We start from the raw sequence: 12928 nt of genomic DNA on the forward strand, positions 1-12928 counted from the left end.
AGCTGGAAGTCAATGGGTTGGACATTTTGTTCGACCGGGAAACTAGCTGGGTCTGGTGTGAGAAGTCAAAGATTGTTCATTTCCACTGATCAACCGCTCTCCGTTCGGTTTCTTGCACCACAGTACCAAGGAGAACGATATGTTATGTTTTAATACACATTTTCTTCTCAATGAAACTTTTTATATAATCATTTGTTTTCTTTATTATTTTTGTTTCCGTTGTTCTCGGAGCAGTTTTAATGCTGTTCAGTATGATTCTTGTTATCTTAATCTAGCACATTGGAAATAGAAAAAAAAGCTTCTTTCAATTTCCATTCGGCCAAGTGAAAATGTTCCAAGCATCAACAATATCTCAAAATAAGTAATAACATATTCTCTGTACTATTATTACGGTATTCTCTGCCATGAGTTGAAGATCTCTGAAAATCTTATCGAACGGGTAAGTTTTTCTTGAAGACTGTTTGCTAAAGGGTCAGGTTTTTCTGTGTACCGTTGTTACACCGATTAACTGACGATTCAGCTTGTTGTCTGGAGATTTTTTATCGGTTTTGAATCTGTTTACAGATGTTCTTTCACTGCGACTTGGCAGAAAACTGATGAAACTGATAATGCAGTAACATTGGTATCACGGACTATCTTCAGGAAAATGCTAAAGGCTTTAGACCTCCACTATAATAATGTTTTGTCTTAGTTAGTTCTTCTCAACAGGTGCCGTTTATTTCTGTACCGAACCTACTCTTCTCTTCTTTTACTCCATTTTCATTGCCACGCCCTCCGCTCATGATACCGTCCTCCTCAGCCTAAATCATTTTCCTGCACACATGATCCCAACCGTTTTCCTGCCTAGATCAACTGTCTTTTCAATGTGTCTCTCTTTATTTCTCATCGTCTCTCTCTCTCTCTCCTTTTATTGTTTTACTCGTCGTGGTGTCAGCATTTTGTTTACTCCTCATAACTACTGTCAAGTTTAAGAAAAATTTGACTGACGGGAAAACCGCACCGGTTATTAATCGTGACGCCTTGTCAGACAATCCAAAAACCCTAACTGCTAATGAACATACACAGCGATCATCAAACGATTAATAATAATATCCAGAGCCGATTCACACAATGGCTCTTAAAAAAGATGATGTGGACTAAAAAAATTGTGACATTCTTCAGTAAATGATTTTGTGGTGCCTTTTCAAAACATGTCATTTTGAGTTCTTTCAGACCTGGTGTCCGGAGTTGAAATACTGTTCACTGTTTAGCACAATTTATTTTTGTGCCGATCTAATTCCAAACATTTGCATCAATTTTATTTTGGAAGGCTATTCATTCACAAAAGTATTTCATCATCACTAGAAAAAACGAAAAATGCGTTAACACGCACAGTGCGTCAATCAAAAGAGAGGAAATTTGAATCGAATCAGTTTTTCTCGCTTTCAATCAAGAGGATACAAATTAAACGAATTATCATCTAAAACGTACAACACCTTTTGTACAACTTAACTCTTCTCTTGTTTGTCATAAGAAAAATGCGTGAAACTTTGTGATTATGTCATATCAAGAGGCAAAGAAAGAAAATAAGAACATTTTCATGAGAATAAGATAAAACACAAAAAAATGTACGTGGTCGTCCACAAAGACATGAAATGTTTTCTATATCATGAGATTTTCGTCTTTTCTTCGATTCTACACTCAAAATACTTTCATAATTAGTTTTGGAGCTCAAAAGTCATCTAAGAAGTCGTATTTCCTTCACGTCATCTTTTTATTTTTTGTTGGATTTTTGACTCTCTGTCTTACAATCAAAAGCGGGTCATCGTCATCAATCTTTTTTCTTTCACAACTTTCCAATTCCTTTCCCTATTCTCAAGATGTTGTCTTTAGACCACCACTACAATATTTCGTCTCAGATCTTCTCAACGGGGGCCCGTTTATTTCTATCCCCACCCTACTCTTTTCTTCTTTTATTTCGTGAATAGTGCGTTCTCATTGCCACATTCTCCGCTCATTGACACCGTTCTCCTCAGCCCATTTCCTGCACACATAAACCCAACCGTCTTGCTGCACGGACCAACTGTCTTTTTCTATGTGTCTCTCTTTATTTCTCATTGTCTCTCCCTTCTTTGTTATTTTACGCGTCGTGGTGTCATCATTATACTCATTCCGCAGGAAAACTGCAGAAAAAAGCTTCTATTTTCTCTTTGACTATGTAGTTTTTTCATTAGGTTTAAGTTTTTCGACGTTATAGAAAATTTTTATGAATAGTTTTTATCAAGTTGGTTTTAATCTCCATTGTTCACATACGCTTTCTGCAACACAAGAGGACAACTATATACTCACACATCAAAAACAAAAAAAGGGAAGAGGAGTTAATTTCATTTTTCGAAACTCGCTCAAATAAGACGCCAAGCAGTACTTCTATCAAAATGTCAGTGTAAATTTTTCGCTTTTTTAATTGTCACTACTTTATACCAAGTTTCTTCCAGATCCGATTTCTCTGTGTACGATTGGATAACTTACGGAAAGAAAACTGAACAGAAAAACCATACAGCATCTCCATTGTTTTTTCAATTTTGAAAAAAATGGATGGAATAAGACGCAATGCAGTGAAGACCGGAAACTACAAACCAACCTTATAAGCGTAAGTCGTATTTATTGCCACTACAAAGAAAATTGTAACACGATTTTTTCAGATTCGATTCCCCTGTCGACGAATTGGCAACGATACCGGAAAGCTTCAAAAGAAACTTATCGAAATAGACAAAAATTGCTGTGTCGGTCCTTTCGGATAGCTTAGACAATGTGCAACTGTTTGTCGTGAGGAATCCCAAATTTTCAGATCTTTGGTGAGTTGATTCAATTGCATTTCTAAGCGTTTTGAATGAAATTCCAAGCAGATATCTCCTAGAGAAGCAGTCGAAAGCCAATTTACGGGGCGGAGCCAACAGCGATGTCTGGAAAGTGCACACTAATCGGCAGTCACCGGTTTCTTTAGCACGGAAGTTCATGAAATAAACCATGAGATAAAAATCCACTTACAACAACTTTTCCATTGAGCTTGAGCACCTCCACTGTCGAAATTCGTTGACGTCGGATAGAAACTTGTGGTCGAAATTCTACCAGTGTCCGAGCTAAACCCGACATTCTCTTAATTTCTGACCAGAAGTGACCAAGATCCGTTCTAAAGCCGCCGTTCCATTAACTTGCGGGTAAAACTACCGAAACTGCTTCAGCTTCCGGTTAAAAGGTGACCTAGAGCCGACTTAAAGTCGGAAACCGTTCAACTTTTGGCTTGAAGGTCAACAAGATTCGATCTAAAGTTGCCACACGGCTGCCAAATAATTCGAAAAGTGCCAACAAAAAATGGAGCTATGTTAAAAGTCAATCGAGTTCAAATCAAATGGTTAGTCTTTATTACTGTGGCTGTTTCGAAAGTATTCTCTACAGCCCGGTGAGCGAGAATGACACATCGGTTATGAACAGACTTTTCAATTACTCCAATTTCTTATTCTATTTTAGTTTTGTTGGTTCTGTGTCTAGTTTCCTTATCAGCATTTGTGTTTTTTTTGTTCATACTGATGTGTTTGTTAATAATGCTTTGCATTTTATTTATACCATTCCCGGTTCTTTAGGTCATGAGAAAAAAAGCTGTTTACACTTTCTCCTCGCTGACTTGGTTTGTGGTTTCCGCTCTTTACTGCTTTGCGTCATATTCCATCGATTTTTTTTCAAACTTGAAAAACAAATATTCGTTTAGCAATAGTTACTTTTCCAAAAAAATCTAAAATTGCGGTGTTTGGGACGAAAAATGAATTAGAACAGGTAATTTTCAGCAAAAAATTGTCGAAATTTCGAATTTTTAGCTAGAAGTGAGAGTTCTAGAGAGGAAGATCGGGAAAATTTCTGAATATGATGGAATTATAAAAAAAAATCCAGTTTTCTAACTGGAAATCATTGCTCTTAAGAATTTCCCGGTTGAAGAAACATTTGGAAGAGAAATTCGATGAGTAACAAGGAAACGGAAAAAATGTGTTTACAGATTACAAGGGATTATTTATTTCGCAATAGTTACTTGCATCGAACATAAACAGCTTCAAATTCTGCTGCATAATGTTCGTGACTGCAGAAGAGCGCGCAGTTCTTGATGAGCACTTGTCAGTTTTGTTTGCACGCCATTCTCGGACCTCGCTTCGTCTCTTCTTTTCGACCAACGGACCCATCGCTCCCGCATTCCCATTATTTGTGTAGTCCCTTTTGGCTACTACTTTAGTATAGATGTAGACGGATAATGTGAGTTTTAATCTTCTTTTCAAGTGTTAATTCATAATTCTTAGGTTTGACGGCTTGTGTCGCGGTCTTCATTATTCTTGATGTGTTTGATTTTTTGAGAATTAATTTATGGAGTTGAACTGTGAAACTGTACCATATCGGAGAGTCTATGTATGTGAGTGTATTTTGTTTAGTGAGTTGAAAAATGATTCTGAAACAATTTCAGATAAATTTTACTTGGAATATTGGATCGCCTTTGGTCAAAATGCAAAGTGTCCAACTGATTTCGCTAAAGCCGGTCATTTCTATGAGGCGAAGGAGCTCACAAACTGGGAAGTATGTTACATCCAAAACGAAGAAATCCAGTGAGTTCAATGTTTCTGTAAAGACATACATAAGTTAAGCAATTGAATTATTTCAGAGGTCTCTCAGATCAGCTGGTTGTCGAGATGAGCAAGAACGGAGTGAGAGTTGCAAAACCAGCAATCAGCTACATTGTAAAGAATGACCTCAAGGTATGTTGCTGCTGTTTAAATCAAAAGATAAATAATTTGATGTTTTAGACTGTCTTCAAGAAAGCCAAGAACCCTGGAAGACAGCTTATCTTCTTTGTCATTCGCACAAGATACCACATCCATCAAGCAATCAAAGCTTTCGAGCAGAAGTACGATATTTTGACTCAAGAAATCCACTTCGAAACTGACGAGAAGTTCTTCCGTCAAACTCAAACCCGCCAAAATATTGTCAACAAGGTAGTAGGATTCGAGACTTCACAAAAAAGTGAAAAGTAATTGTATTATTTTTGTTTGTTAACTATTGATTTTAATAAAAATGTTGTAATTTTCAACTATTTTTTCGGTTAAAGTAACGTCATTCGTTTCAGCAATCCTTCCGAAAACGCTCGAGGAAAATAAAATCGATCATAGAACACTACTTATTTTTGGAAACCAATATCATTTATTGTTCACGGTTTTTGAGTTCTGTTAATTCTCGCTTAATTATTTCCATCTCCATATTTTTATTACACTCCGCGATTTTAAAAAAAACTAATTTTTCAACATTTTTAACCCATGATTTCTTCTCGATAGATGTAAAATGATTCAGAATTCTCAGTTTTTGTTTCATTACTCCCTTTATACACCCAAGAAAAAAATCGCGTAAAAAGTGTGCCGCGACGTTGCAATCTTCAGCCCCGCCCACACAAGACTGCCCCCACTGTGTCGATTTACGGAGCGTAGTTTTTTTTCTTTCTTTTCTCGACTTTTCAGCAAAACTGAATGAAAAAGTAAGTTTTTCATCAAATTTTCTGTTATTAGAAAGAATCTAAATAATTTTCATCTGAAATATTCACATGTTTCTACTTGAATTCACAAAACAGCCGAAACATTGGATTTACTTTTCAATCTTACCCATATTTCAGTGATTTCGACATTACGTCATGATGAAATGAACGATGAATCTAAGACATTTATTCTACAAGCAAAATAAGCGAATACCTGAAGATAATCAATTCAATCGAACCATTGAGAGCAAAAATCTACTCAACGCGTGGTCTCTGTTGGTCCGTGGAGTGTTGCATTTCCATCAGTCACATATTCACGATAATATTCAAATTTTCAATGATGGAAAGACAAGTTTTGTGCGAGTACAATCAATACATCGGTGACGACCAAAAATTCGTGAAACCGTATTTTCTCAGAATTTGGAAGACGTTTTGGAAGAAGAATCAAAACAATTGTTTTTCATGTATTTGCTTTTTCAGCAAGCCCAACTACTCTCCATGATGCCTTCAGGAGCAAAACATCAAGGATTATGACTTTCGAGCAGAACGATATAAAATTATGTGTTTAATTAACAAAATCTGAGCGATGTACGCAAAACAAGATTGAGGAGCGCAGTAATTTAACTTAACTCGCATGAAATGAGCCGGAAAAATGAAATTATTGCTGAATATGCTTAAAACTATTGTTCAAATAGAGACAAGCTGGTCTTTGCCCTGTAATACCTCGTAACAACATTAAATTCGTCAAGCTCGTGATCCTGAACGAAACTTGGTCTCAATTATGTGCTCCGATACGCCACAATTCTTCCAACTGCTCCACTGATATCGATTATTCCCGAAACCTCACGGTTTGAAAACGGTTGATCCCGTTCGATCACTGATTTGACATATTCTGTCTATTTGTATTCTCTATTCCACTATTCATTCATAAAGGTGAAGTGAGTTCTCTTCAGTCTGTCAATCTCCACATTTGTGATGATCGGGACAGTTTTTTCGGTCATCCAGGTTTGGAGAATGACGTGACTTGAAGAATGAATTTTTGAATTTTTATATAAACCCGTCATGTTTCAGATTAATGAATGATAAATTTTATGAACGAAAGGAATCTGTATATCCGACAGTTTTGTAATTTTGTTTCTTTATGTTTTACCCCATTAAAAACCATCTATGTTTCTCCAAACTAGTAAGTAAGTAACACATAATATTCAAACTCCCTTCTTCCCGCAATATTCTTTTCCATCCACCCATGTGTACCCATCTTTGCCTTCCCCTCCTCACACAGCGCCCCGAGAGCGTCCAAGTATTTTTCTTCCCCTCTTCTTGCCTTTCTTTGTGTCCTCTTCAGCTAGTCCCAAATTTTTTACTTTTAAATATAGAAGTACTTGTACGTTTTGTTGTTTATCTAAATGCCATAGGAAAAAAAAACATTTGGAATTTAATGTTTGTTTATTGAAGAAAAAACTATTTGCCAGAAAGACTTTCGACTTGAATTGCTTTAGTCAAAACGAAGTCTTCGGTACGTTTGATGTTTCTGAAATTAGTAATAGAATTTTGAATTCACAAATAATTAAAACTTACGTGTCAAAAACTGGAACCGGGTCAAGAATCTGATCTTGTTTCCAAGCCGTGTCGTCATCAGAGCAAGTGTGATAAATCAACATATGAAGTTCATAGAATGGCTGAAAATTTTTATTAGAAGTTTAAAAATGGTTTAGACCTTTACACATAATTTAAAAGGGATTAGTAAATAAAACCAATAAAAATCTTACGTCTAAAAGTCCATATATTTTCTGTTTTCCTTGCATTTCATACTCCATCGACCTTTGATCCGTGCACTTCACTAAGACCTCGTCTATTTCGTCATGGAAAGGCGTGCTGAAATTAGAAATAATCAAACTGAAACGTACGGAAGCAATTTAAACCCTTCTGCTTCATCCTCCATCAAAATCATTCTTGCACACCAGCTCCGTGAAAAAGAGTTTTTACAGGTTAGATTGCCAGTCAAGTGTATGTCAATGCTGTCTTCCATTTCATTTCCGAGCACAAGCAAAACGAGAAGAAACTGTAGCGGAAGAAGAAGAGCAACTTTCATTTTGCACAAGTTCATGTCATAGAGATGAAATTAGGAAAATAACTGTCTGAAACGTAAAGAATATTGTTTTTTAAATGCATGTAAAATATTGAAAACTAATTCAGTTATATCTGGAGAAAAGGGATGTAAAAACATGAATTCAAATCTCGAACTTCAAAAATAATCCTAATTGTTGAGGAGGGATGTCATACCAACTTCTTGGAAGCAATGAAGTATTTATGAATGAAGAAGAAAAAGAAAAATAAGCGGTCTTGAAAAACCAGCGTACAAAACCAATAAAAAGAACGCGAGACGTTTTGAATTCTTTTCTCAAAAACCGATTGAATTTAACGGATTTTTTGAGCAGGAAGCAATAAATATTTATGTGAAAGAAGAGTCCTGAATGACGGAAGCGTTTTTTTCGTGGAACCTTCAAACTCGAGCAGTTAAACGTCGGATGTGAAAGATAGCTTAGTGGATTGATGTATATTCGATCAAATCTAAAATTTCAAAAGAGGAAATTGATGTGTTTACTTGTCAACGGGTTCAGTTTCAATTTCCGAAAGCTTTGAAAGTTTTTCTGAGCTTCAGACGTAACAATACCGATTATATTTGGAAATCTTGTAAGAATAATTCGTAGAGTAGAAGTTTTGTGCCAACTTAGACTAAAATGTTCGTAGTTTTTGTTGATTTTCTCAATGGGAGATAATCACTTCTTAGTTGCTCCGAAGCACTTTCGGAACATCCATCGAACCCAAACAAAATAAATAGAAGGCTACTAGAAACTCCAGTAATTTATAAGAGTGGTTTCAATTACATCTTCAACAGTTTTCATGGAATGGAGAGTCAGAACTGTCAGAAGGAAAGGTATGCGACTAAACTGCAGACTGAATTGCAGGATCAATGACTCAACTCTTTTCCAATTGTTTCGTGTTTTTTTTTCACATCATTCGGCATTGTTCATTCAGGTTTGCAGCTACTTTAATGTTTGAACATGTAATGTCCCTCATGTTCTTTCTTCTACATTTCTTTATTGTGCACCTGTTTAATTTTTTGTTTAAGATATCTCTGATGGTGTCAACTTTTCTAAACAAACATCAATCCTTGTTCCCTGCCAGTTACACGGATGTGACCCCAATCTGTTTCATCTCTTGATGCCAACTGCTCTGCTCCACCCGTTTCCCAGATGTTTCAATTTGACAGTTGTTCTTCCGCTCGGCGTCTCTCCTTCATCTTGATTGATAGTCAAAACTGTTCGATCAATTTACCTAGCGATACTGTCGTTTTTCTCACAGTTTTTTGCAACTCTCCTCAATCTTTCACTACTTCCTTATGCCTATCATAACAGACGCTTGCCGTTTTTGAATATTCTCTTGCCGCGCCTTTTATCTTTGCCGACGCTCCTGGTTTCTTGTAAGCTTTTATTTCTTTTTTCAATTCATTTTTAGTTGACTGCTTTGACACTAACCCCCACTTAGCTCTCCCTGCAGTTTCTTATTGTCTTTTTTTCCACTTCTCACTAGTCATTACCAATTTCTTTCCGAGCTTTTTACCAATCAAGATTTTCAAATCAAGATTCCAAGCAATATTCTAATCATACATAGAAATGGGATATGAGAATGACAATGAATTTATTTTTCTCAGGCGACGGGGTGGGTCATTGGGAAGAGAGCAAAAGATGCAACGGAACAACTGTCTCTCCGTGTGATTGAGTGTTTCTGAGCGAAATGAGAAACTCTTCAGATAGTAAAGAGGGGATTAGATTGTAACAATTTTGACACGGAATATGATCCTTACAAACATTGAAGTTTGTTTAAGCTTGGAGAATTCTATTCATATGGGATTCCTACAAAACAGAACGCATGTTTCTTCAAGTGGCCAAGCGTTTCTTAATAAAATGATAAATTTTTCGAAACAAGAAACTCAACGGTTTTATTTCACAAACCCTACCTGTTTTAACATATTGAAAATTGTGAACATTTAAAAAAATTATATAACTTTTCTATATTTTTTTGTTCTTAAAATTAGTTCACTGCTAAATTCTTGAATTTCCCTGAAACGATGTATTTCCTGTATTCAAAAAACATTTTTTAGTATCAAAATATTTATAAATTCAAAATCATAAAAGTTCAAGAACATCAGAAAAAAAGAAGGTTACATATAATTTTACAATTAAAAAATACAAAGCGAAAATCATTTGGTAAGTTAGCACCAGATGAATATCTAGTCCTTTTGATGCAGTGGTTCAATAGACTATGCTCTTTCAATAATAAGTTTATTAGAACGAGTTAACAGTTGAATACAATTGAATGAGGGAACGATTCGTGGGTCACACGAGTCGTTGGGTGATAGGTGAAGAGTGAGGAAAAAGAGGGAGAGGAACAAGCCAAGGAAATAGGGGCGTGTTTAGAGGGTTGAGGGATAGAAAACAGTAATGTTACAATGCAGAAACAGAAACAAAGGGCAACGGGAGAAAAAAGGTTAACAAAACATAGATGACGAATAGAAAGAGGAGGCAATAAGATATTTGAAATATAATAAAAGAAATATGAAAATGATAGATTAAAAGAGGAAGTAAATTAATATAAATAAGAATAATAATTAATCAACAGGTTGAGTACTCGAGTACATTCCGGGGGGAGAGGGAGAGAGGGGATTAGAAAGGTGGAGGGAAAGGAATAAGAAAGGAAAATTGGAATTATATAATGATAAGAATGAAAACAGAAAAGAGATGTAGGGGGGGGGGAATACAGAAAAAAGGGGAAAAAGGGGAAATTTGAGTCCATGGGAAGTCCAATCGTTGTCGTCGTCGTTGATCCATCGAAGAGTCCTCATTCGTCGTCGACTATAGTCTCTGGTCGTGTGCATATTGCTTTGTTGTGTCCATATTGAGCACAGTAGAAGCATTTCCTTGATGGGCAGTTGTGTCCAGGTTGACGAACCAGCAGACATCTCCAGCAGCGATTCTTCTCTGTGAGAATTCTTTTTCGCTCTTCCATGTCGACGTGATTTCCACATTTGTCACTGAAGTGACGTTGAAAGCAGAAACTGCACGGATTTCTCGACTCTTCCTCCATGCCCTTTTCGAGCACGAACCGCTGTGTGACTGGCATATGGGTTCTTTCTGTCTCATGTCTTTCGGGACGGTTCTGTGTCCGTGGCGGTGTGATCCGGCGTCTCTGAGCCGAAGTCTTGGCTTGAGGTGGTGATCTCCGACGGTTCCGTGGAGATTCCTCGGTTTTGGGTGGAGAGATGCGGCGTCTCTTCAGCGTTTCTCTTGGTGGGGCATGTCTCGTTGCTTCTTTAGTGGATTCACTTCTTGGAGCTTGTCCAGATGATTCCTTTGTGGATTCATTTCTTGAAGCATGTCCATTCGATTCCTTTGTGGCATGACTACTTGTTTCATGTCCTTTGGATGGTGTTGAATGTCTCTTTGAAGTCCTTTTCGATGAAGAAGTCGATGATGATCGTGAAAAAGGTGACGGTGAAGATGAAGAGTTTCTTCTTCTTTTCTCCAATGGTGGCTGAGACGAAATTCCACTCGATACCTTTTGATCAGGTTCTTCAGAAGGGATTAAGTCTTCGGTTGGAGCTGTGATTTCTTCTTTCCGGTCTACCGGACCTTCTTCGTCCTCTTTGAGTGGATGAATGGAGGTGGCTGCCGGCCTTTCGATGAGTTTGGCCGTGATTTCAGGCTCTTCCTGAAGTTTATCGACTTTTTTCTCAATCCGTTGGACTGCTTCCATCAGTTGTGTAACCATTGGAAGCACTTGAAGAAGTACATCATTGTTTTTCTTTTCAGAATAACTTTGAATTGAGTAGTACGGTTGCCCATGACACTCTGAAAAATAGTCATTATGATTCCAAATCTTGGAGATTAAAAAATGTATGGAAACAGTAATGATAAAAAGTAAATTCAACTTACTCTTTACATTTCGCCTCTATGAACTGCAAAAACTCTTCCTACTTTTTCAAAATCGGCAAAATTAGTGGACAATGAAAACGATCGTCAACATCAAGACAAGTTCGAGCATTATTCTGAAAAGAAACGAGTTGAGCAACACCATAATGATTAAAAAAAAGTTTTTCAGAAACAGATTATCAAAGGAAAACTTGGAATGTATTCTTCCAAGTTTTCAGTTTATCATTTTGATGCATCATAAAGTAATTCAATATATTAACATCTTTAAACACTCAAAATATTATTCAGACAAAACACTCTTCAGACACTTTTTCCAATAAGTTCGAGCATCTTCCTGAACTTTTTAAAAGTGTACGATATTTTCTGAATGGAATTCAGAAACACTTACATTTTCAGAATAAAGCTGTTCATCGAAAAACCACCGCAAACATCTTTTTCTCCAGAACTGACCAACCTGAAACAACGATTACATATTATTTTTTCAGAAAATAAATAAACTTACATGAAAATACATATTACACAACCCAAACATCCAAGAATTCAATAAAAATCATCTACAAAAGAATGATGAGAGACCTGCACACATGCCATCAAACCTGAAACTGAGTCCATTGAGAACCATTGGAAATGAACAGAAAACTTACATCATTAGAAAAAGTTAAATATAATAGTAGAAACAGTTAAACATAGTTAGGAGTAAATAGAAATAGGAACCGGGAATAAAAGTGAGTATCTTCTTCTCAGGCGAAGGGGTTGGTCATTGGGACGAGTGCAAAAGATGCAACGGAACAACTGTCTCTTCGTGTGATTGAGTGGTTCTCAATGAAACAAGAAACTCTTCAGATAATAGAGAGGGAATTGGATTGTAATAATTAAAACACGCTATCTGTTCCTAAATAACTATGAATTTTTGTTAAGTTTTAAAAATTCTATTCAGTGGGGATGGAGATTCCTTAATTGTGCTCCGTTACTTAATTTCTTTGTTTCTCTTTGGAAAAGCCGTTTTTTTATCTGTTCGAAACAGAAAACCAAGTATTACAGTAAAAAAAAACTAGAAGACGTTAGTGTAGCATAAGTGGCATGTCCCTTCTACAAAAAATAAATAAAAAAATACAAGAAGTTTTCATCGAAGAAATGGCGAAATATCCCAGTTTTTGAATTAGGCATTTGTGCAACTGGTACTTTTCCGTATCCGTAAATAATGAATCAGTTAAGACTCTGATCTGAAAAAAAAACAGACGATGTTGTACTTTTTATTACAAAAGGCTTCCGGAACCTCCCATTTTCTCAGTTGCATGCAATTGAATACAAACAGCTGTTTTTTTCACGTTTTCAGTAGTAAATGGAGTCCTTTTGAGTTGATGACATGCAACTCCGCTCAATGTTGGTAGTTTTC

General features: G+C 36.4%; 2 protein-coding genes across 2 annotated transcripts; one reads left to right on the forward strand and one right to left on the reverse strand.

Annotated features, from left to right (window-relative positions):
* Positions 1–4386: 4386 nt before the first annotated feature.
* On the forward strand, positions 4387–5048 carry GCK72_026090 (uncharacterized protein; the record flags this gene model as incomplete). Its single annotated transcript, XM_053736650.1, has 4 exons — positions 4387–4432; positions 4484–4622; positions 4679–4772; positions 4821–5048. 4 exons carry the CDS (start codon positions 4387–4389, stop codon positions 5046–5048), a joined length of 507 nt encoding a protein of 168 aa, XP_053580216.1.
* A 1952-nt stretch (positions 5049–7000) lies between these two features.
* GCK72_026091 (uncharacterized protein) lies at positions 7001–7490 on the reverse strand (the record flags this gene model as incomplete). The annotated part of the gene is made up of 4 exons (XM_003101961.2): positions 7001–7070; positions 7118–7218; positions 7309–7414; positions 7462–7490. 4 exons carry the CDS (start codon positions 7488–7490, stop codon positions 7001–7003), a joined length of 306 nt encoding a protein of 101 aa, XP_003102009.2.
* Between the last annotated feature and the right edge of the window lie 5438 nt (positions 7491–12928).

The sequence above is a fragment of the Caenorhabditis remanei genome, chromosome X (assembly GCF_010183535.1).
Source record: "Caenorhabditis remanei strain PX506 chromosome X, whole genome shotgun sequence".
NCBI classification, from domain to species: Eukaryota; Metazoa; Nematoda; class Chromadorea; order Rhabditida; family Rhabditidae; genus Caenorhabditis; species Caenorhabditis remanei.